Raw genomic sequence first — 23,732 nt, 5'->3', positions numbered from 1 at the left:
GACATTGGCAGAATTTTAATGAGTACTTGAACTGTACAACCAAGAAGTCATGGCAAAGCTGACTGTACACAGTGTTTCTCTAGCCATTGCCTAAAGTGTTAATTTCATTTGAAAGGTGGAGAATCTTACAGTAAATTTATAAAAATGCACAATTCTCTCTCAAGATACTGTACACTATGCAGCAGGTTAAAAACTGAAAAAAATCTTTCATTAAAAAGTCATTACATTATTTGTATACATCAGGGATAGTCTACACAATCACGTTCATCTAGAAAATATGTGCATTATAAACCATTTCCATGCAATGTAACAATTTCTTATTTCAAAGGTGGTATAAAAAGACAACACAGCAGTCCTAATTACTAGAACACTACATGTAAAACAAAACAAATGTGCATCCTTTTATTGAATGTGCTAGATGAATAAAATACAATAACAAAGATTCATAAAGATGCAGAATTCTCTCCACCACGTGACTACAGTACCGAAAGATACAGGTTTAGTGTGAAGTGTGTGCAGTAATCATTTTAGGCAAAGTGCCTCTTCAACTGCTTGTTCATCATGCTAACCCAAGACAGACTGCTGTGTTTCAGATTGTTGTGAAGTAGTTTCTGCATCTAATAACTCAGTATTTGATCACGTTGCGAGCTTAAGAGCACTGCAGCTATAAAATAGTGTATCTATTGCATCAAAGTATAAAGTGTGTTGCTTACAGTTTAAAAATCTATAGAAAAAGTTTGTTTTCCGTACAAAAATGTTGAAATTTTGTCAAGATATACATTTTGAGATGTGAAATTTAACACATTTCCTTCAACAAGGAAAGGAGCTTATAAACGTGAGGCATTATTTAGCTGCAGCAGACCTGGGCAGCGGTGTGCAGGATGTCAGAGTGCTGTAGTGGCTAGTTTAGGGAACTAACACAGCATAAAAGTTTGTGTATTTAATTACGTGATATCAGTGTTTCATTGATGCCAGCAGCATAAAAACAAGCACCACAAAGAGTGTTTTGGTGTAACTGAAGATTCTTAGGCTTCTTTCTAAGTTGGTGGAGGCCCATTGGTATATCGCAGCATAGGATAGAAAGAACGGGCAAAGTTGTTTGCCTGGGTGCAGCTGTAGTCTTCCTCAGAAGATGGAATCATGCAAGCCAGAAGTAGCAGCAGTAGGAAGAACAACTGAAGGGGTAATGCTGCTCGTAATACACGGTAAAAGAAGGAGGGGGACCGAGGAACTACTTTAGTAGGCTGTGGATGGCTTTCAGCTCTGAAAAGACAACAAGAAATAAAAAAAATAAATATATATTCAAGCTCTGAAATGTTTTTTTAAGTCATTTTAACAACTGCTCTAGGGTTCATGCTACTCCTCTATGATGCAGGGCTGCATATCTACAATGATATCTGCACTGTGCATGAAACACTCAATTGTAACTTCAAAGCATGCAGGACTGCTCAATAGGAAGCCAGCTGACATTCCTTCCTACTGAAAAAGAAACATGTCTTTAAAATAGGGTAAAAAGTCACTGCTTTAAGCTATTTTTGGGGTTGCAAAGTCAAGTTTTCCCAGCAGACAAACAAGCCACTCTAAGTACTTGGAAATGCACAATGGAAAGTCACCATTCCAGCCTGTTTTGGCTCTATTCTCCCTGTACATCATCACGATCAGTCCTTTGAACAGACCCTAATGTACTGGGGGTGATGTTTTAGCTTAGTCCTTCATGTCTGTTTTTAATAATTGGCTCTAAGATGCAAGTTTCTTTGTCCACATGAGCCGGTGGGATTAAACAAAGATTTAAAACACAAATATTCCCAAATTTGTCACAAAAAATATTTTCTCAAGTGCAAAATTGAGTGAAGGCTGCACATCAATGCAGAGGTTTAGGAGCATGCGTGTTAAAGGAAAACAATTCATCGAAGTGCAGCCCAGGGCTGGTACATAGAGGAGATACTGCACACTGGAAGAAATCACCTTCTCATGTGTGTTAACTTATGAGGAACAGCTGCCCTGGCACTCAGCTTGCCTCTCTCATTTTCACTATACTTCATGAGATTAGATGATTATAAAATAATACCTTGTGCTGCTGTTGCTTCTGCCACCTGCAGTTCTCCTTACTGTGATCTGTTGAGAGAAATAGTTTTTATTATCCAGGATTCAGAAACTACAATTTCTCTTTCTTAGAAAAGACAGTTGTAGACTTTTAAGTTCTGTTGTAAATTTTGTAATACCGTACATGCATTTAAAAGGTAAAATGATTACACTTGAGGAACTTTCACGCTAAAAAAAGATACACTATATGCTGATAGCAAAATATTAGAAAAGAAGACTTGCCTTCTTCACAGGAGGGCTGGCTTTCACTGTGACTGGATGATAGGATCCTGAGTCCAGGTCATCTGGAACTGGCAGGAATGCTCTGGTATCCTAAAAGGTAACCACACCTTCCTCTTTAAAAATGTATGCTCAAAACAGGTAAAGTGCAAAAAGACCCACCTCCCATTGTCTCTCTACAGGTGCACAGCCACATTGCTTCTTTAGCTGCGAATAACTAGCAGTAAACAGATGCTCCAGTGTAACAAAATATTTTACTATGCACAATGAGAAGGAATTGTAATGGTGCAGGTATTATCTTGAAACCACCTCTATCTGCTATCTCTCAGTGATAAGCAGTGTACTGCTGCGGACTACAGAAGTCCTATGTGTTCATTACACATTCCTGGCTTGATGTTTGGTATAGATCATAGGATAATTCAGGTTGGAAAGGCCCTTAGGAAGTTTACCTAGTCTGACCTCTAGCTCAGAGCAAGCAGGGTCAGCTATGAGATCAGGCCAGGTTATTCATGACTTTCTTCTGTCTTCGTGAAACTCATCAAGCAAGGATGGATCCCGTACAATGTCACAGGGCAATCTATTTCAATACCTGACTAGCCTTGTAGTACTAAAGCTTTTTGTTATATCCAGAGTTAACTGTTCTTGTTTCAGCTTATGAAGGTGGAAGTACCTAAGTTTTAAGTTAGTATTTTATAAATACTCTTATTCTTAATCTGTTATTATTTCTCAGTAAGAAAGACCCACAAACTAGTACTTAAACTTTGACTCACCAGATTTCCTTGTATCGTCTTTAAGTCATGTGAAACTTGCTCAGTAAGCTGCTTTAGTTTCGTTCCGATTACATGGACCTTCTCTTCAGCTTCAATGTAATCTTCACCATCCGATTTAAGCAGCAGGTAAGAACAGAGTTCTTGAAGAGAGTTTACTTTAGGCTGTTGTTCCAGTAGCTCTTTCTCCAGTTGCTTAGAACAAACAAACAAAAAACAGTGCAATGAACTGCCACCTTCAACTCTGAGGATGTTTTTATACAGAGATAAGCTTTGGAAGGCTTTAAAGAACAACTCAACCTGCCCATCAATCCACAATACATGGGAATGGCTGGTACAGCTACATATGAAATGAACTTCTCTCTTTAAGAGACTGGTTGCACCTGCTTGAACTAACATTTAGAAATAGTTGGATGTAGATGGTCTTATTTCAGCATAAAGACTGTCCATCAGGAACTAGTTGAATCATAGAATATCCTGAGTCGGAAGGGACACACAAGGATTATCAAGTCTAACTCCAGGCTCCACACAAGACCACCCAAAATCAGACCATATGTCTGAGAGCATTGTCCAAACTCTGACAGGCTTGCTGCTGTGACCACTTCCTTGGGGAGCCTGAACTTACATCTGATGCATAATTATGGAAAAATGCCTCAACAGTCTCTTAGTCCATTCAGAAACTGATCCCATGCCTGACTGATTGATAGAGCAGGCTCAGGGAGAGGCTATCAACATCCTGAGAAATAAATAAATTGCTCTTCATTTTGTGGTGAGAGCTATTAACTCCTTGGAAGAACTGAGGTGCTGTAGTTACATCTACACTTACCATTAGCTCCTTTTGGCATTCCAGTATTGTATGGGGGTCAGCATTTGGATCTGTGATTTGTGCTTCATTCCTTCGGCTGTCAGCACTAGCTAACCACAGGACTAGTTTTTGGCTCTGGTCATGGAATTCCTAGAGAAATAAGGGAAGGTTTGCACATAAGATAACAACCCAGATTATTAGAAAGAGCTGACAATGTATTCATGATTAGTGAAGCTTTAGCAATCTTGTAAAACTATTGCACCTATATAATAAAAAGGTATTATCCAGTTCAGAGATATTTCTACCAAACCGTTTAAAACCAACAAAGTCAAGGTTATTATGAGAAGAAAACACTTGGTTTAGATTCTGAGTAAACACTCTACTAATGGGCATGAATTCCCCCTTTGCTCTCTCTCATTATCTACCCCACAAAAGCATCCTAAAAAGGAATTTTCCCATATAAGCTGTATATTGTATGCACCTGGCAATGCAGTAGGGCTTGTTGTAAACCTTTCCTCCACTTGTTCAATGCATGAGTTGCTTTCTCCCAGCGCAAGTTCACCTTCCGAAGCCTGTTCTGAAGCTCTTTGAACTCTGTGCTCTCTGCTTTCTGGAATTCTTTGCTACTCAGATTAACTGAAAGCACCACTGCCTTGTAGTTATCAAACGCTTTAAGCAAGTCCTGGTAGGAAAAGAGGATTAGGAGCTTGTATGAATGATGGAAAAACATATTGCTTATTTACAATAAAACAACGTCCTAAAAAAATAATATCACAGTTATTGCGCAATGCTGTTTGAATCTGGTGGCTTTTCAGACACTGCTGAGGAACATATTAAAGTAGGTAGCTTTTTTTTTTTTTAAATTAAAAAACTAAAAATATTCACTTAGAAGAAAACAAATCCGGTTGGCCTTGTGCTTCTCCCTCAGTTACGAGCATTATGTCTTAATCTACCTCTGCTCTTCATTCCTGAGCTTAGCATTTTTGTCTTTTTTCCTGACATTTGGACAAATATTCCCATATGTCATCACATGATGTTTCTTCTTGATGTTTAAAGGTTTAACCACCTCAGAATCTTAAAATAATGCTGGAGGTTTGTAGTCTACCCTCCTGTTCAAAGCAGGGCCAACTTCAAACTTAGAGCAGGCTGTCCAGGGCCTCAACCACTCAAATTTTGAATATTTCACATGATGGAGGCTCACTCTCCCATCTGAGCCTCTGGTCCCACATCAGGCCACCCCAGTTATGAGAAATTATTTTGTCTTCTCTCTACTCACAGTTTCAGCCCATTTCTCTGACTTGTCACAGTCCCTCTGAATGGCATCCCTGCCTGTGCTCCCTCTCTCCCTTAAAATTGCAGGGTGAAATAATGTGGAATTTGCCAAGTCATAGCTGGATCATATAACCACCTTATGTTAATGTAGAGCCCACATTTTTTATTTTCTTAAATGAATGCCAAACAATATCTTGTACCCTCAGTAAGTTTACAGATTGAATCAAGGGTATTCAGTCTTTTTCAAGTTGTGGGCTCTTGCACTAGAGAAGTAAGAGCTGCAGAATGAGTACTGCAATCAACACTGCTCTGATTGCTTTTCTTAGTAGCCTTTGTGAGTAAGAATCTCAGTCTATGTATTCTCAAGGTCTGCAGCCCACTTGTTGAAAGCCACTGGTCTAAATTACATTTTGCCCAACAAAGAGTTCAGCTTCCCTCCAAGCAGCAAAATTTCTCTCAATATCAGACAATACACATGGTCCAGTACAGACTTTTAACCACCCGTAAGCCAGCCTGCAGCCAGACTGGCTTTATCATTATCCAGGGCAATTGGGATGTTCTGACATCACATGAAATTCATGGTCTTATACAGCATGCTGACTATTCTAGAGATCCATAGAGACCCAAGCTGTCTACAGAGATTTTTAGCCATCTGGACTCTTGTTTAGAAAATTCACAGGAGAGAAGCAGAATGGAAGCTCTGTTCCTCAAAGAGGTCAGACACCCAGCTCCAGCTTGAGGGAAAGCACCTCATTCCACTCGCAAGACATCCTTTGAGTCTCTCCTAGCACTTGGTGCCTAAGCCAGGCTGGCACATAGAATCAGAGTTGTTCTAAGTGGAGTCACACACAGTCATTCTCCTTGGCCTAATGATTGCTCAAGGCCTTCTTGTCTTCTGTGTAGGCTTAAACGTCCTTTAAACATGCCTCATAAATCCCTGCCCTGGTCAGCAAAATGTCTCATTTGTGAGCATCACCCAGAGTGTGACACCAAATTGATCAGTAGTCTTGCAATCTGGGTAACTCATACGAAGCTGATGGCAGGAGGTTAAGCACACAGGGATTTTGCACGCCCACAAGTGTTTGTAGTACTTGTTCTCTCAGGGTTCCACCAGAGTCTGAGGAATGTAGCACTTAAACGTACCCTGGTAACCCGCTGGTTCCACTTGCAGACTTTGCTTAGTTCTAATTAATTTATGGAAGCTGAGAGTCATAGCAGGCAACACAACATGACCTCACATGCTGATGAATGTTCACATTAGTTCACATTCATGTCTCTAACTGTTTTATTACTTGGCTGAAAATTAGCAGAGACTGACTAATGAATTAATTTTGTTTCTCATTTTAAACTAATACATACTATTCAATGAGAAATCTATATTTGAAACTTTTTGAAATTTTTGTATTCTTCAACTACCTGATTCCAGGTACAACAAAAGCACTATTTAGAGCTAAGATTTTCTGCAAATACCATGTTGCTAAAAAACAGAGCTTTAGGGCAGATCTTGCTCAGTCACCCTTTTGGAGCTACAAAACAAAACAAAATAAAACAAAAAATATATATACTAATTCAATTAAAAGAAAATCAGCCTAAATCAGCCTAGACTTTGCAGTCTGTAGACTTGGCTAATTTGCAATCCTTTTCTGGTTTGTATAGAGGAGAAATAGCACAGAACAGGGAAAAATGCCAGTATCATTGCTCAGAATACCCAACCACATCTCCCAAGATAAAGCCAGACACCTGGCATCTGGGGAGTCTAAGCTTTCACTTTTTTAGCCTTTTTCTGTGTTTATTTTCTAAAACATATGGCCTAAAGAGACAAGTTTGGGGTCAAATTTTTTTTGTTTTGAGAGCATAGAGTTCCTTGGTAAGAAAACAGAAAGGGAGGGGTTTTCACTTCAGCCTGTCTGCCTGTTGTACCCAGGCATACTGACTGCAGCTGAAGACAGAAGCACCTTGCTTAACCACCCTCTTTAGTCCTCTTACTTAGCTCCTCTGTGACATACACACATTGCTATTAGAATTCATGCTGTTGACAAACCATAGGAGCACAAAAGACAACAATAAAGAGCATCAGCATTTTGAAATCCTGTTTCTCAATGTGCTACAACTTACTTTCAATTTCTTGACCCTTTGTTCCATCTCATGCATGCTGGTTGGAGGTTTTGCTTTTTGCAGCTCCTCCAGCTCTTCCTCAGTTTTATCAAGCCAAGTGGAGACGTCGCTGAGATCAGAGTTCAGCTGCTGCCACTGCTGCAAGTTCTGTTTCATCCTGAGTTTATTTCTGAGGTCTTGAGCTTGAATGAGCTCCCACCTATCAATAATGCCTACAAGTGACAGAACAAGAAATGTTTACATTTTCAGTAAGGTGAACAGTCCATAAAACAGATGCAAGCAGTTTCACAAGTAAATTACTCTCCAACCTACTTAAAGCCAAATAATTGCTACCATGTAATACTTAACATCTTTTTTACTTGAGATTATGGAGTCTACACTTTCACGTTACTGGTCAAGTTATCCACGGTAATATTACACAGGATTTTAAGCATGTTGAACATAGAATCACAGAATAGCTTAGGTTGGAAGGGACCTCAAAGATCACCTAGTTCCAACCCCCTTGCCATAGACAGGGATGCCACCCACTAAATCAGGTTGCTCAGGGCCTCATCTAACCTGGCCTTTAACACCCCCAGGGTTGGGGCATCCACAGCCTCTGTGCAACCTGTTCCTTACCACACTCTGAGTTAAGAATTTCCTCCTAATCTCTAAACTAAACCTCCCCTCTTTTAGTTTAAAACCATTCCCCCTTGTCCTGTCATTATCTGATCGAGCAAAGAGTTACTCTCCATCTTTCTAAGACTTTTTTTTTTAGGTATACCTATTCATTCCATGTACAGAAATCAACCCTGTGATATTAGAGGCATAAGTTAGGTAAGCTGGTGCATATAGCTGCATTCTCTTTAACACCGATTCACTTTTACAATTGCAGTATAAATGTGATCTTACAACCTCAAGCACCTAGAACCAGTAATGAAGTCTTAAAAGGTTAAGAGAATCAGCTTGTTGGCTTGTTTTGAAGACAGGACCACAGCGAAGAACTGAGTACACTACTGACTTTGACAAAACTATTCTGCAAATGAGAGTGTTTTGTTTTATACAGAATACCAACAACTAAGAGAATGAATTATGGCAATCTTGGTTTAGACAAAGAAACACACTTCTTTGGTTTGAAATCTGATTAAAAATCTCTGAAGCATTCAGTATCCACACAAAAGTGTTTCCATTCATTCCAATCAGCAAAGAGGTATATTATGAGTAATAAAAAATCCAGATTCTAGCAGAAAAAGTAAAAGCTTTGAACAGAAAACTTGTGTTGGACAATACCAAGCGAAAAGGCAGCTCAATGAATCTTAGCAAGATACATTAATTTGTTCCCAAGGCAAATGTCCTGTCTTTGTGCTATCTCTGCTTTGTTGCCCCAAGAACCACAGGTAAAACACTCCAGCACCTAAGCCACTACTAGTGCCTGAATGCTCTGTACCTGACTGCTTCTCTGCAGCTGCTATATTCACAAGCTCTTGGTCATCCTGGGGCTCTTCATCACTCATGTTAGCAGATGCAATGTTCTCCTTGTTGACGCTGGTGCTGCTTGCAGAGCTGAGCTGCTTCACCTGGAATGACATTTTGGTGTGTGAGCCCTGCACATTAACCAGCCATCAAAGGTCAAGCTTCATTTATGTTAAAGTGAGCGTCTGGGCTGAGCTCCTGCATGCCAGATACAGCACTGGGCTTCTGCTTCTTTGCTAACAGTTTATGCTGGCTCTCCATGCCTTATCAGCAAACAAACAAACAAACAAACACACACCATAGTGATGCTAATTATCACAAGACTGGACATGGTAGGGCAGTCTTGTAATGTCTACTGGACATTACATGATGGTACATTATGCGTACTGGACAACCTACGTTTGCTGATGCTCTTTGTTGGATTCTGGATTTTGGCAATATTGACTCTAACACTCCAAGACTGTATTAGTGGTGACAAAATCAGCCAGATACCAGTGCCACAGTGTGCCTGGAAGAGTGCTGACAACAGGTCCAGATCCAGAGCCTGTAGGTTGCTGGTGAAGGCCACAGCTGGGACTACTGGGAACCAACCATCACGGCTGAACAATCAACAGACAACAAGCACTTTCCTCCAAGCTAATGACACTGGGGCATTTTTTTGAATGCCCAGAAACAGATTAAATGGTGCTAGAAAACGACACTCCACATCAGTTTGCTTAGCAAAGGGAGATATATAAGTAAATACCAAGGGAAGGTATTCACAAGCCCTCCTTGTGGAGTTTAGTTCTCCTAGAATCGACCTATGACAATGGAGGATGTATTTTCCTCCAGACACTGTCTCTGATCAAAAGCTTCACATACTGCTCTGAATTGCTTTCGAGAAGCTTTTCTAGCGAGTGAACAGATACTCTCACTGGTTTCCCAAGCCACCAGAAGTAATGGCCAAGTTTGCATACAGTGAACAACCTCCCCCTCCCCCAACCAATCTTTTCCTTGATGCTGGAGGAAAGAAAAAGATGGAGCTACACAGCTCCCTGTGTAGCTGTACAGACAGCGTAGTATAGGTTCAGTGCCCGCAAAGCCTCCAACTCACATAGCCTGGCTTATAGGGGGTACTTGTCTCTGGACTTGACAGCACATTGCCAACCATCTCTGCCTGGTTGTATCGGTGTTTCCTGCAGACAGGGCTATCTGGTGAATGCCAGGGATGAGCTTCTGAAACAGACTTTCCTGAAACAAATAAAACCAAAGCATATGACATGAATGTGAAATCCCATCTCCACAAGGAAGCTGTTGCTTTGTATTAAGTTAGAAAGCGCTCTAAATAAAATGGCATCGTTATGGCATAAAAACAACAGTTTTGCAGCTTTCCTTGCAAAGCATGCACATTTGCAAAACATCAACAGTGTTTCAAAGGTAATGAGATGACAGCCATGCAGTTATGAGACATTCTGTTTTCTTCTGGGAAATGCTTGAATACACACATGAGTTAAAAAACAAAAGGCTGCACTGTGGTTTTGGAAAGTTTGCATCCCAACAAAACTATCACATATCTGCAACACATTTCAGCAGGGACACGTCTAGACATGTCCTGATTTGGAGAACATTTGTTCTAGATTTAACAGACAGGACACACATGGTTCTGTCATGCACGATGCAAAACACACAAAAATACTTGCAGAGTTGGAACTATTTCTCCCAGTAATTACATAATTAAAATTAGAAACAACCAAAAAAGTGATACTACCCAGAGCAAACCACCAAGAAAGTACCAAAAGACTTTGGATCACTACAATGAAATGCACGTTAACCACCTCGGCATTTACCAGGCAAAATCTAAATGGCATGTTCTTGACTGCTTTGTAATGTATATGTGAATACTGCAGCGTAAGAACACCATGGCAGGATGAGACATGGTGTCCACACAAGGCAGGAAGTCAGACATTACATATGAGAGAGGTTGAGGAATATAGCGTGCAGCACAGGGAGATTGCCATGTTCAGACACATGCATTAGCAGGTGCCTACCAGAAGATGCTTTCAAAGTTTTTGTGGTCATTTTAAGATATGCCTCAGGATTTTCAGTGATTTCTACATCTGAAAAAAGAATAATGTCATTTTCCTCACTATGCAATATTTTCCAGATATTAAAAACAACTGAAACAATTAGGGACAGCAAAGACAAAGAACAAAATAAAAAGTTGTTGGCACTGTTTTTTATCAGTCTTTCTTAAAAAGTAAGGTTTCTAAAAACCTTATGTTTCTCCAAATATAAGCTAGGTTTAGACAATACCATTCCCTTCATCAGGACACTTAAGAGATGAGACTGCTCACATCTATTAATAGTACTTGAAAACCAACCAACAACGTCGAAGCAAGACCTCAGTCCCCCTCCCTTCCCACACAGGGACCTCCTGCAATTGTCCATCTCAAAACAAACAGCCAGCAACTGGTTCTCACCTGACAAAGCACTGTAGTATGTTGCTTCTTCTTCATCCTCGTGTGAGGAAGAGCCCCCCACGTCACCTGTGTGATCCCACTCGAGTGGGATGGAGTCCACACTGACAGGGGTCTCACAGCCTGATCTTTCGTGACCTTGAGTGGGTGGCATAAGGTGGCAAAGGGACTGTGGGGAAGAGGGCCCGTCACCGATGGCCTTCTTATGCCAGAGATCATTCTGGATTTCTCGGGAGTCTTCTGGGTCTGTCTCATTTTCAGAGGTTTCTTTTTCATCATCCAAACCCTAAAAATAAATAACAGTTATGGCATGTTAGTAAGAACTAACATTCACTCATAATTAAGGTCTACACTGCTAAATGAGCTAACGAGTAAGTCACACAGTACTACTGGGAGGTTTTGTGGTCTGCTGCAGTAATCCAAGCCACATATCTAAAATTAAGGAGAAGCATTTCTTCATCCTTCTTTTGCCAAAACAGTCCTCCCATCAGCAGCTAACTCTTTTCTTTCAAGACACTAAACCGCTACCACAACATCTCTCTGCAGTTTGCAGAGGGGTACCCCGTTCCAAATGGACTGTACAGGTCAGCAATGAAGTGATTGTTTTTATTCAGGGTGAACAGCTACACTTAGATGTTCATGTTACTTCTTCCACTTGGCTTTTTAATAAATGTTCTTTCTTTCTGAGCCAAAGTAAAATGAGAATCAGCTAAATGTTCCCAGTGAAAAGTAAAGAGCGTGCTGTTCCCCATCTAGGGTTGCCACAAGAAAGTGGACAGATGGAGCCTCACAAACAAATCCATAAAGAGAAATTCTAAGCACGTTGTTGAAATTAAAGAAAACAAAGTGATATAAAAGACACAAAAAAGCCTTTGAAGCCCTCAAACCACTACTATCTTAATATTAACCCTGTAAATTACTTCTGTGCGATTATCTAGATTCTGCAGACAGAGACCCAACAGGAGAGGTGTGCGGAGACATAGCTGATGACAAAAATTTAGCAAAGCTGGTACACATACTGAGGGAGATCCTGACCCCTCTGAGCATAATCTACTCAGTCAGGCAGCTAAGGTAAGCACTAAGCATTGCACTTCAAACACCACAATCTTGTCAAAGCACCAAAGTAACTGTTGCTTCTTACAGGATGCCGTGAAGTCAGTCTTTGATGGAACCGGGCAACTCGCCCAAACACTTCCTGACAGTATCTATGAAGTTCTTCCAATTCATCTTCAATCAGGGTAGCATCCAAAGGCTCACTCTTCTGAATCAACTGCTCCCCAAAAACGATTAGCTGATCAATCTTATTGGTGTGTAGTGTTATTTCCTGCTGAAAACCCTATTTGGGACATACAAGAAAATAAGATCACTTCTTCAAATCCCATTCCTAGCCTAAGGTTTGTCCTTCATTTCTTACTCACAGCAGTAAAAGCAAAAGCAGACAGTGATATTGCTGCCTAATTTCATTTGGCAAATATCTTTTTACTCAAGAGATGCAGTAGGTTGCTTTATTATCAGGATTATAGTTCCAAATGAAGTGGTATTTTTCACCTATGCATACATCAGTATGACTGCAGTGTCCCGAGCCTGCAGGGGATCAGGACATGCGAGTTCAAGTAATCACAGTTTATTTTTCTACTAGGTACATGAGATTTTTTTCTCTGTAGGAGAGAAGTTTGACTGGTTGGGTCTCCAGCCTACATAACAGCAAACCTACATCCCAAAACAATTCATAGCATGGGGGAAAAGGGGAAAGCAGCACACAAGCAGGTTGCAAAGAACCAGATGTTCTTTAGAATCACTTCACATGCATGCTGTCTTATTTCTATTTGAAAGTCCCAGTTAGAACCAATGCACTCAGAGGAGAGATTCTACCTTAAAGCCAATTCAAAACAATTCTCCCTAGAAAAGAATGCCTGAATTTAGGAATGTAGCTTTTACTATTAACCTACATGTGGTCCTTTCCAGATCAGATATCACTGTCACTGACATTACAGTGTTTGAAGAAAATGGCAGGATAGAACTGAGCTTGAACACTGAATCTGAAATTTGAATACTGTTTAAAATTGATTCAGAGTGGGACTTAATAAATTACTGATGTCTTATAACAAATGCAGCCCTACAAAGGCTGTTGGCTATTGTGAAATTACAGAAAAGCAGATGATTCTGTCAAGACAGAGCAGCCTGATAGGATCAGTTTGGTTCTGTTAAACAACTGATTTAAAAGAATACGTACGTTTAGCTGGCGCATTTTGTCATCAAAGTTACTTTTTGAGAAGTGCTCCACATTTGTCAGCTGGAGGTCCATTTCTGTGAGCCAAACAAGGATGTTCTCCCTTGTCGCCTCAAACTCATCTCTCCGATTGGTGAAGTGCTGAATAGGAAGAAGGAAGCCACTGTTACAAGAATTTATCTACTGAAAAAGATGTCACAGGAGCCCCCTGAAAAGGTTTTGTTTCAAAGCTGCTGTTCACCTCAATGGCCTTCAGGACACAAACGACAGCATGTCATGTATAGAAATGTCCCCTAGGGATGCTGGCGCGAAGTGTCCTACCCTGGTGAACTATTCTAACTGGGGTGGAAATAAAACTTCAGCAGTCATTCTTATAAGAAAAAAAATCTTGCTTCCACGCTGCATAATGAAAATACATTCTCCCATACTTTTATATCAATGCAACAGTCATTTGGACTCAGGTTTGATCATCTAATTTGTTCTAAATTTAGAGGAAAGTTAGCCCCATCTCTAACTAAATTCAAGTAATTAAAACTGTGGTAGTAAAATTGGGAAAACAATCGGCTAGATCATAGATGTTCACGCAGATGTAATCAATGCACCACTTGTCAGAAAAGCCAGGAGGAGCTCTCTCTGCTGCCAGCTCCCAGGGGAGCCACTAATGGACATGAAGCTTGCAGTGCCCCAGTTCTTGGTGTATTTACTGTTCAGAAAGGTTACATTCTGAAACATGACACATCCAACTGCACAGATCAAACCCCTTGAGATATCTCAGAGCTTCATCCATTGACTTTTGGGATCTACCAGTAGTCCCTGTCAATGGCTTATAGTGCTGCTATATTAAAAAATCCAGCAGTGACAAGATTCCTCCATGGAACAACGTGTAAAATCTGCCCAGAAATCATTTTAACTTGACTAGTGAAAAAATCATCTTCAGCAGCAGGACAGTTCTCTGAAGAGTCACAAATACATTCTTTAACAACATTGCTCTGTCAAGCAGAGAGCACAGCATGAGGCAGTGACAGCAGCAGGCCCCTCCATCACATCTCCATGTTTAAAGCCTTGTAGGTGAATCATAACTTAGTGTGAAGTAGAGCTATGTTTTGAACCACAACCCATTTCTGAACTGAGGCCTTTTTGTCTCTGCTTCTTTTTAAAGAAAGCTGCAAATTCATGAGTGTATCTAGCCATGGCAGGGCTGATTAAAATAGGAGCAGTAAAGCCCACATCATACCTTCCAAAATTTCCAGCCTTTCTTCCCCCACACATCTGTAGTCATCAAGAACCCTACCAAAGACATACTTATGCCATGTACTTGGTGACCTTTCCAGAGGTGCTCTTGTACACTGGTGTCATGGTTTTGGTGGGGACAGAGTTAATTTTCTTTGTAGAGGCTCATACAATGCTGTGTTTTGGATATTTGATGAAAAGTGGTGATAGCACACCAATGCTTTCTTTTAGTTCTTGCAAAGCAGTGTTGGCACAGAGCCAAGGACTTTTCTGCTTAGCACAGTGTCCTGCCAACGAGGAGGCTGGGGGTGCACCAGAAGCTGGGAGGGGACAGTGCCAGGACAGCTGACCCAGACTGACCAAAGAGATATTCCTTAAAATATGATGTCATGCTCAGCAATAAAAGCTGGAGTAAAGAAGGAGGATTTTTTTTTGGGGGTGGGGGGTGAAGTATGGAGTGATGGTACTTGTCTTCCCAATAAACTGTTATGCATGATGAGCCCTCCTTTCCTGGGACTGGCTGAACACCTGCCTGCTGATGGGAAGTAGTGAATGAATTCTTTGTTTTGTTTTGCTTGAACACATGGTTTTTGCTTTACCTAGTGAGCTGTCTTTATCTCAACCCATGAGTTCTCACACTTTTACCTTTCTGATTCTCTCCCTGATTCCACCTGGGGAGGGTGAGCGAGCAGCTGTGTAGTATTTAGCTCCCTGTTGGGATTAAACCCCAACTAGTAATTCAAGACACAAACCAACACAAGACAGTTGCTCCCAAGTATGTGTTTGCCCTTGGGAACTCGTAGAGGAACCTGTGAGTGCTCCTTAGTCTCTCACTCCACTATGCAATTACCTTCAGTCTCCTCAGAATGGCAGCGACTCTTTTCTGGAGATTATCCCAGCGCTGGTTGCCTTCATGTACCATCTGCTTCAACTTGCTGGCTGAGTCAGTGCGGTTCTCGCGGGCAAGGCGCCTGTACTGCTTATTGATCAGCTCCAACTGAGTGAGTCGTTCGTGAACTTGCCGTTGGAATGCCTGCAAGGGAAATCGAGAAACTCAGTTCCTTTGCTGGTAAGAGAAAGGATCGGTCTGATACGATCCATCAAGAGGAAGGATGATGCCCTCTCCCCTTAAAGAAAACCAAAACCAGCTACAAAATTAAACCCAGAGAAGGACCCATATTTTAACTCATTTGCTCAGAATTTAGGACAAAAAAAAAAAAGATCAAAATAAAAATCAACCCACAAAGGTCTCTTGCCTTTAGCAAGCAAATCTTGAACTTAAGCAGAATTATGTCAGTTCGGAGTACTGTATTCTCCACGTTAAAAAAATGGAGACAAATAAACCAGCAAGATACCTGGCAGCTATATATGGCTATATTATTTATGGTTGCTATACTGTAACTTTGAACTGCAGAATGTATTTTTCAGTGATCCAGGCATTTCACACAGACAATAAGCATTCAGCAGTCTGAACATCCAGCCTGCTGCTAAGCATAAAAAGATGAAGTTAAAAAATTCACCTCAAACTTCTTCAGCTCCTCCTTTGCGTGTGTATACAAAACCTCTGAAGAATTGGGGCTAGCTGCTGTCCTTTCAGCTGATTTTAGCCAATCTTCAAAGCGAGAATAGTCATCCAAAAACCTCTGCCATAGGCGCCAGGTCTCCTCAATTCTGGCAGGGAGATGCAAATATAGAAGAGTTTTATCATAAGCTTTTTTTTTTTTTTTTCCTTTCTCAAAACCTGGTTTGTGGCGAAACCAAAAGCATTTCTTCAAAATGCTTCCACAGACTTCTTTAGGAGCTGTGGGATAAAGACACTTACTTCATTCGCCTTTCCATAGACATGGCACAGATGTTTCTCCACCGTCTGTCCAAACTCCTGCTAGTCTGCTGGATGGAGTCACACTCTGTCTCATTAGCACATGCATCAGAATCGTGCAGCAGGACTTCACAAATATTAAATACGGACTCCACCCCTGCTGTGTGTTGCTCTATGTCTCGTTGCAGGTCCTGCATTGACAAAAGAAGAGTTTTAGTGGAAGGCAACGTGATTGGTTGGATTTCAGACATGCCCTTTCAAAATACTGCAGAAGATGGAGAAAGAGCAATTTGTAAGTCAGTAAAAGGTTACTTAGCTTTAGAAAACAGACTTGCAGTATGAGTTGTGCAGATGACAGACTGACAGGTTAGGACAGAGCTGCTGCCATGCAAAAAGGGGTTGTCCAGATTTCTCAATGAGAGCTCAATCTTCTCATTAGCAGTCTGGACAATTTTAATGTGCATTCAAAATCCAAACCTTACACAGACTGTAAAGGCATACTTACTAATTTTGACTGTACCAAGTGACAGTACCTCCTGTCAGCTTACTACTCTACAAGACTTGACAGAGAGCTCATGATACAGGTCCTGTACTTTGCTGATTGCATGATCACAGACTGGTTATCACGAACTGCAGAAGCATAACAAAAGAGCAGCCCATGTTGCACTGCTTTTCCTATTCCCTCTTTCAAGCTCCTGTTTTGACAGCCTGTTTTAAAGGGTCTGGCAAAGACCCTTTGCCTTATCTACACGTTTCTTCTCCAGAGCTTGCAGGTCCATCATATTCTGGCAGCTCCTTCTGTACCTGTAACTGTTCTTGAAGTCAGTGCTACATAGATACTTCTTGTTGAAAAAGCAGCTCTGTACAATGCTACCAACCGTGACCATTAATGAAATAACAATGCCCACTACATTTGCATTTTTTCAACCCACTCCTGGCTCCCCTTATGAAGGGTACGGGTACTGTAACCAGAATAACACAGCAACAACACCAAACACTAATGAGTATTTTACTGACAACAGCAAGAAGAACTCCCATTTAAAGAGTATTATCGATTTCAGTGAACAGATGAAGCAGAATTGGTTTTGCCCTAGACTTAAAATAAACAAACAAAAAAAAGACACATGAAAAAATCCAGACACGGCTTGTAGGAAATCCAAGAGGAGTTGAAGAAAGGTCTTCCTGGAAATCAACAAGCTGCAAAGAGTTGAGTATCACTCCATGTCAATCTTCAATGGTGTTATATGAGTACCTGAAAGAAGGGCTACGCCATAAATGGTAAAAATTTGGCTTGCATGATTTGTGATAACACAGCTTTAAATAAAGTAGAAGCCAAAATCTGCATAGGTGAGAGACTGCCAGAAGCAGACCCAACACCATTTTAATAGCTTATTAAGGATCCACAGATGTTTTCTGAGCAAGAGGCAGCAGTGTGTTCTTAACACAGTGTCTGCTTCCCAAAACAGGCTCTACCCTACTGCTGTTACGTGGAGAGACTCCTGAATTCATCAAATTATTCTTGATTTACAGCTGCATTGGTGAAAATGAGAATTTGGAACATGGATTTTAAAACCATTTTATTTATACTATGGTAAATTGCTGACACTGTTTCATTACTTTTGGTCATGCCTGGGTTCATATGCAATAATCCTAGGCAGAATTCTTGCTGTTTTCCCAGCTGTTATTCCAAATGACCTGATTTCATTCTGGTGAGACAAATACAACAAACTAAATAATGGGGCCAAGAACATATACCGAGCCCAGAAAGGTACTTTTCCTTCAACTCTGCACAGCATTGCCCAGCAAGCTTAAACAGACTACATGCTGCTAGAATTCTGTGGTGCTGAAATGACTTTGAAATCTTCAAATGAGTATTATTCACATTTCAATCTTCATCCTTCAACTGAACAAACATGCCATAAAGCATCTCTGTAGATGCACTCTGTTTTTAAATGTCATTATTCAAGACTGAACAGGCAAAGTTTTTCCAGTCAGGGATGTCAAATGAAAGACACCTGTAGGGCATATTTCTCACCATCACTATGCACTTGCTGGAATAATTGTTCGGATAAAACCAGGAAAGATCTTTTTATTTGTTGTGTTTAGATAAAGGTTTCTCTACCGTGGAGCGAAAGAAGCTTTTTTTTCCCCCTGTGGTCTTTTGGTCAGTACAGGTTTATACTCAGCCTGCTAAAAGGTTACCGTAGAAGGAGTCTAGAAGTGCCCACAGGTCTGCATTTGAAACAGAATTCAAACAACAAAGCGGTAAGTAGCTCTGAGCAGCAAAAGCTGGCTCTTGCAGTGAGCTGAAGCTTTAATACTCATAATAAAAATAAATGAGTTTGGACACGAGTTCTTTGTGCCCCACGTTCTTCTCTGCCTGGCAATTCATTACAGCCTTTGAGAAATGCAAAAGGTTTGGATGGGGAGAAAATATCTCCACGTTGTTTATGTGACCGTTCACAATGCAGATGGAACCATCAGAGGCACTGGACCAAAGCTTCTGATGTATGACCAGCTCCTGGAGTGCAGCTGGTGGGAGCTATCCCCACTCTTGTCGCAGAGGTGCTGGACCTTCCCACTATGCCTGGGACACAAGCAGATGGAGAGCCACATCAGCCAGCAGAGAACACAGCCCTCGGGTCTGGGTCATTAAGGGATCTTTTCTTGGACAAGAAAGCAACAGCCATAAAGACAAACGATGGGAAGGATGGGAAGAACACCAATATGTGTGGCATCTTTAAAGGTAGATGCCATAGAGCTTCCACACTTGACAGCTTTAGTTTTGATTCTCAGTTTTAGGGCAATATTCTTATTTTACACAAAGGCCAGAAGACAGCCTTGGTGATTCTCAGCCTTCCCAAGGAGACACTTCGAACCTGGACACAGAGGAAAAAGTGACACAGGTTACGCCACTCCACCTGTGAGTCTGCACTTAGGAAAAGCTCCTTTTCCTTCCCTGGCTGCTGCAAAGAGAAGTTTTACTCTAGGACTATCCAATTCATTCCACACTTCCATTTGGCTGGAACAGCTAGCACGATCAGTTATGCCCGATCCTTGCCATCTTCAGCACTTTAACACAGCTTCTCAGGATTCCCCTGTTGAGCCACTGTCTTGGATAAATGCCTACATGCACTCGACCAATGCCCAACAGTGCTAGCTTGCTTCATACTTATGCCTCAGCAGGATTTATGCACCATCTCACACTACCCTGGGGGGAGCTTCAGAGACTGCCTACAGGATCAGGACTCAGCCAAAGGTGTGTTTGCACAAGTCCATCCTCCAAAGCTCAAACATCCTTCTCTGCCAAGCTTCCTCTGCTGTCTGCAAGGAGGGGAAGAGTGAGCTAGTGAGGGCAACTCCTCAAGTTACAGCGCTCACATCTGACACAGCCAGTTCTCAGGAGACCCAGCGTTCAGACCTTGCAATGCTGAGCCTAGGTCATCTGTCTTCCTGGATTTTGTCCCCTGTGCCCTGCCTAACCTTTCTGAAGTCTGTTGTACATAACTGGGCAAAACCTCTGAAATATAAAAAAAACCTGTTGTCTGTACCTTGTGGGTATTTTAAGGTGGAGGGAAGGATAGGGGCAAAGCAACATTTACAATAGTGAAATAACAGCAAGCAAATAAAAACTTTCCAAGTTAACACATCTTGGCAGGAACATGCAGTGAAAGTTAGAAGGCCTGGCTAAAGAAAAGAAACAGGCGATTTTAAACTAGGACCAATTGTAATCAGCAACTTTTTAGCTCATTCACTATGGCTGCTCCTATTTCCCACCTGCTGTTCCGCCAGTCTCTTCTGTATTTCTTGGTCATCACAGATGTCATAAACAACAGGTTTAGAAAGCTCTGACTCAATCCGGGCCAGCCAGGTGCGAAGGTTACTCATGTTTTTGTCCAAAAGTTGTATAAAAGCAAATGTTTCCTTCAGTTTCTTCACCCTAAGCAAACCAGGAAGAACATGTTGTTACAAAGATCTGTAGTCAGTGGAAATGAGGTTAGCAGAAGGTGACGACAGGCGTGGCTTTATAAAGGACTTACTGTCACACCAACCTGTTGTCTGTAAATCAGAGCCATATTTTAGTCAAAAGCTACCTTAGCTGGCTCAGCAAGCCTCTGCTCTACAACTGCAGGAAGGCCTTGTGTGAATTATTTAATGAAACTAAATGAGCAGCGTGATTTTTTGTAGCTTCATTCATCTGCTGGTGAGCTCTTCAGTCAGTTCCTGGACATTTTTCTAAGTGGGTGTTTGCACTGTAACATTTCTGAGTTAAACTAAAACGGATATCTATGACCTGATTTGCCTGCTGTGAATGACGTTCAAGGTTTTCTTCAACAACCACCAGGGCTACCAGGAAGGTACTGCTCTGCCAATGGAGACGTGAATGTGCCCACACAGCAGCTCAAACATTTTGGGAAACGGATGCTGACAGAAGAGAAGGCCTGAGCAATAGCAGCTTCGGGCCTTGCAGTGCTGCAATGAATCCTCTGAACAACAAACTGAAACATGTGGAGAGGTGCCAGACTCTCCTGGTTGGTGAAAATAATAAAAAAAACAAAAACAATGCTGAACAGGGGGAATATCCAACAGCTAGAGAGAGGCATACAGCAGACAAGCAAATGAACTGTAGACTTTTTTTTTTTTTTTACAGCCGTTGTAGCCCAAGATCTCAAAACAAACTTTTCTTTATTCACAGACTTCACAGTATATTCCCACATCAAAATTATTTATCAGCCTCTCATACTATCCAAGTAGCATGTTTGTACATTTTGGCAAATTTGTTCTCATGCTGGAGGAATATCTGTTAAGCTAGTTCACTGCTCTTAAGTCTCTCCTTGAAATTCTCACTTATTCTCATTCCACCCCCAAAATTACTGAAAAGCCCAACAGTGGGGCTGACTTCAGATTGATATCAGAGCTTGCAATCTAGGTAGTTAATGCAGGAAAAATAAATAAATCTAGATCATGATTTTCATCAGATCTGTTTTAAACACTGAGGTTACAAGATGGGAGCAACTGTACCAAAAAGCATTCATTTCTCTCCATGAACTGTAGCGGTCTGTAATGCAGTACTATAAACATCAACACTTCAGACACTGAAATCAGGTGAAAAAATTCCACCCTGCCCTAGGGAGAACCCACCTCTTAGCCAGCATCATTTCCCTACGCCATCCTTCCCAGCCTCTTGCATCCATCCCTTTGCTGTCTCTCTGTCCCTATGCCTTGGGATGGATTTCTTGGACCTTGCATGGGATTTTTGAAATGCAAATTTCTGAATGAAACCTTAAGTGACTGTCTGGTTTAAAAACTGCTCAAAAGAGCCTCATTGCCTAAACCAAGTGCAGTGCAAAAAGTTAAATATGAATTGTGAGGAGGCCAGAGCATTCCCCATTCCTTAGCTACTTAGCTAAGTAGGTTTGAGGTACCAATTTGTCAGATGTTGCAAGGAACTGTCACCAGCTAAACAAAAACCAGCAGCTGGGACTGGAAAGGCAGCTTGTACAAGGGAATTGCTAAATGTCCCAAATGCAGGGGACTGTTGGGATGTCCTAGATGAACCCTAACTCACCTGGCTACAGCGGCATTGTGCAAGGTAGGAATAGGGGGGAGGACACACGCAGGGACAGATCACATCGATGGAGAAGTGCCCTGACAGGGTACCTGGATGCTGGCTTCATATAAAAGAGCTGTGTCCTCCTTGCAAGTAAAAGGAGGAGCTTCCTGGTCCACTGTCCTGCTGGGATGCTGGGCTGTCCTAGCAAGTCTTAGCAATTTTTAGAAGAGAGGGGTCCAAACTGCCTGAAACTGAGTGGGTTTTGCAGTTACTTGTAGCATAGGATACAATAACAAGAGATACATAGGACAGATAACCTATGAAGAATACACCACTCTGAGCAACAACTGATCTTATTAGCAATCTTAAGGTAATCAAACAGGACAAATACATCAGCTAGACGCTTGACTTACGGTAAAGTGCTTAGGAAGGAGATGTGAGAATGATCCTGCTGGATTTGTTCAGTCCTACTGATTATTGCGAAGGTACAGAGTAAGGCCAGAAAATGGGAAGCAGTTTCCCCTACCTCCTGCCCCAAGAGAGCCCCGCAGTACTTTCAGGCAGTTTTACAAGGCAGGCAAGAGAACGATACTATGGTAGTTTTCTGGGCAAGTATTTAACAACTCTGCACTTTCCAAAACATAAAATTAGTCTTGCCTGGTTGATGCAATCCTAAAAGCCAGCCTGAGGAATCTAGCCCAAGTCTGTGGTCCACCCACAAAGCCACCAATAGTGGTACAAAGGGCAAAGCATCTGTCTCTGCCTTTTACGCTGACGGTGCTTTCCACTGCTGCAGCTGACAGAGGAAGCCAGTGGATGACAAAAGGATTTAGCTGGTCATGCTTTCATTAACAAGCTCCTTTCAGAGCTCTGTTCTCAAGTTCAACTCTGTATGCAGAAGGCATCTGGCTCCCAAGCGAACAGCTGCTATATAAATCTTCCTGCTCCTACTCCCCCTTTCATTAAGCAGTACTCAATGAAGATGTCATACTCCATGCAGCATTTTCTTGTGCTATCACGAGCTGGCAGTAATTCACCCAGGAAGACCTAATTCTCCCTCCACCCTGTCCCTGCTCCTGTCCCACCAGACAATGTGCTGATCCAGTTGGTTGTAACACTTGGCAGGGCCTGTGGCTCACTGAAGGCAGGTAAGCGAGTTGGGAGCCCTTCTTGCTGGAAAGACGGGACAACACTGGCTCTGTGTTGACCACTGAAATGAGGAAGCACTCAAGAGCCAGGCCTGAGGAAGAGTTTAAGCCAAACAACACTGTTGCACTGTGAATTCTGCACGACCTCAGAGTAGACAGAAGGAAACAAAGAGCAACCACTGCACTGTCCACAGCTGCTCCCAATGATATTTGTTCACTGCTCATCCTGTGAAGTTCCCCAGGTTTCTAAGTACATCCCTCCCAACTGAGCCACCTAACCCAGCCGGCCTACTAGAAGGAGCATGGCCCTGTGGACCAGGCCTGCTGCCAATGCCTGTCACATACAGATCTCTTTGACTTGGCAGTGCTAGCTTAAAGGTTGGACCAGATGATCTTAGGGGTCTTTTCCAACCTAAATGATTCTATAAACCCCTTAAAAATGAATGGCACATTCAATAAATAAGAAAAGCAACAGCTTTAGAATCCAACTGTTTGTTTTTTTTAATGTAAAAAAAATAAAATCAAGAATATTATTCTGGTTTAGGTATTTATCCAAAATTTA

General features: G+C 41.6%; 1 protein-coding gene across 7 annotated transcripts in view; it reads right to left on the bottom strand.

Annotated features, from left to right (window-relative positions):
* SYNE2 (spectrin repeat containing nuclear envelope protein 2) overlaps positions 1–23,732 on the bottom strand; it is a 189,988-nt gene continuing 166,256 nt past the window's right edge. For 4 of the 7 annotated variants that reach the window (XM_068682516.1, XM_068682521.1, XM_068682518.1 and 1 more), the window contains 17 exons: positions 20,246–20,408; positions 16,472–16,659; positions 16,170–16,320; positions 15,500–15,682; positions 13,423–13,560; positions 12,331–12,525; positions 11,193–11,475; positions 10,761–10,829; positions 9,827–9,963; positions 8,708–8,837; positions 7,282–7,493; positions 4,376–4,576; positions 3,916–4,044; positions 3,093–3,284; positions 2,326–2,415; positions 2,069–2,115; positions 1–1,263 (listed from right to left, as the gene is read on the bottom strand). In XM_068682516.1, the coding sequence (XP_068538617.1) occupies positions 1,038–1,263; positions 2,069–2,115; positions 2,326–2,415; positions 3,093–3,284; positions 3,916–4,044; positions 4,376–4,576; positions 7,282–7,493; positions 8,708–8,837; positions 9,827–9,963; positions 10,761–10,829; positions 11,193–11,475; positions 12,331–12,525; positions 13,423–13,560; positions 15,500–15,682; positions 16,170–16,320; positions 16,472–16,659; positions 20,246–20,408 (2,734 nt within the window). In that variant the 3' untranslated portion in view covers positions 1–1,037. Of the gene's footprint in view, positions 1,264–2,068; positions 2,116–2,325; positions 2,416–3,092; positions 3,285–3,915; positions 4,045–4,375; positions 4,577–7,281; positions 7,494–8,707; positions 8,838–9,826; positions 9,964–10,760; positions 10,830–11,192; positions 11,476–12,330; positions 12,526–13,422; positions 13,561–15,499; positions 15,683–16,169; positions 16,321–16,471; positions 16,660–20,245; positions 20,409–23,732 lie in introns of those variants that run through there. The other 3 variants (XM_068682522.1, XM_068682520.1, XM_068682523.1) reach the window with 3 other exon arrangements.

Source organism: Anas acuta, chromosome 5 (assembly GCF_963932015.1).
Source record: "Anas acuta chromosome 5, bAnaAcu1.1, whole genome shotgun sequence".
NCBI lineage: Eukaryota > Metazoa > Chordata > Aves > Anseriformes > Anatidae > Anas > Anas acuta.
Note: the sequence above shows the minus strand (reverse complement) of the source record. Positions and strands in the feature narration are given on the sequence as shown.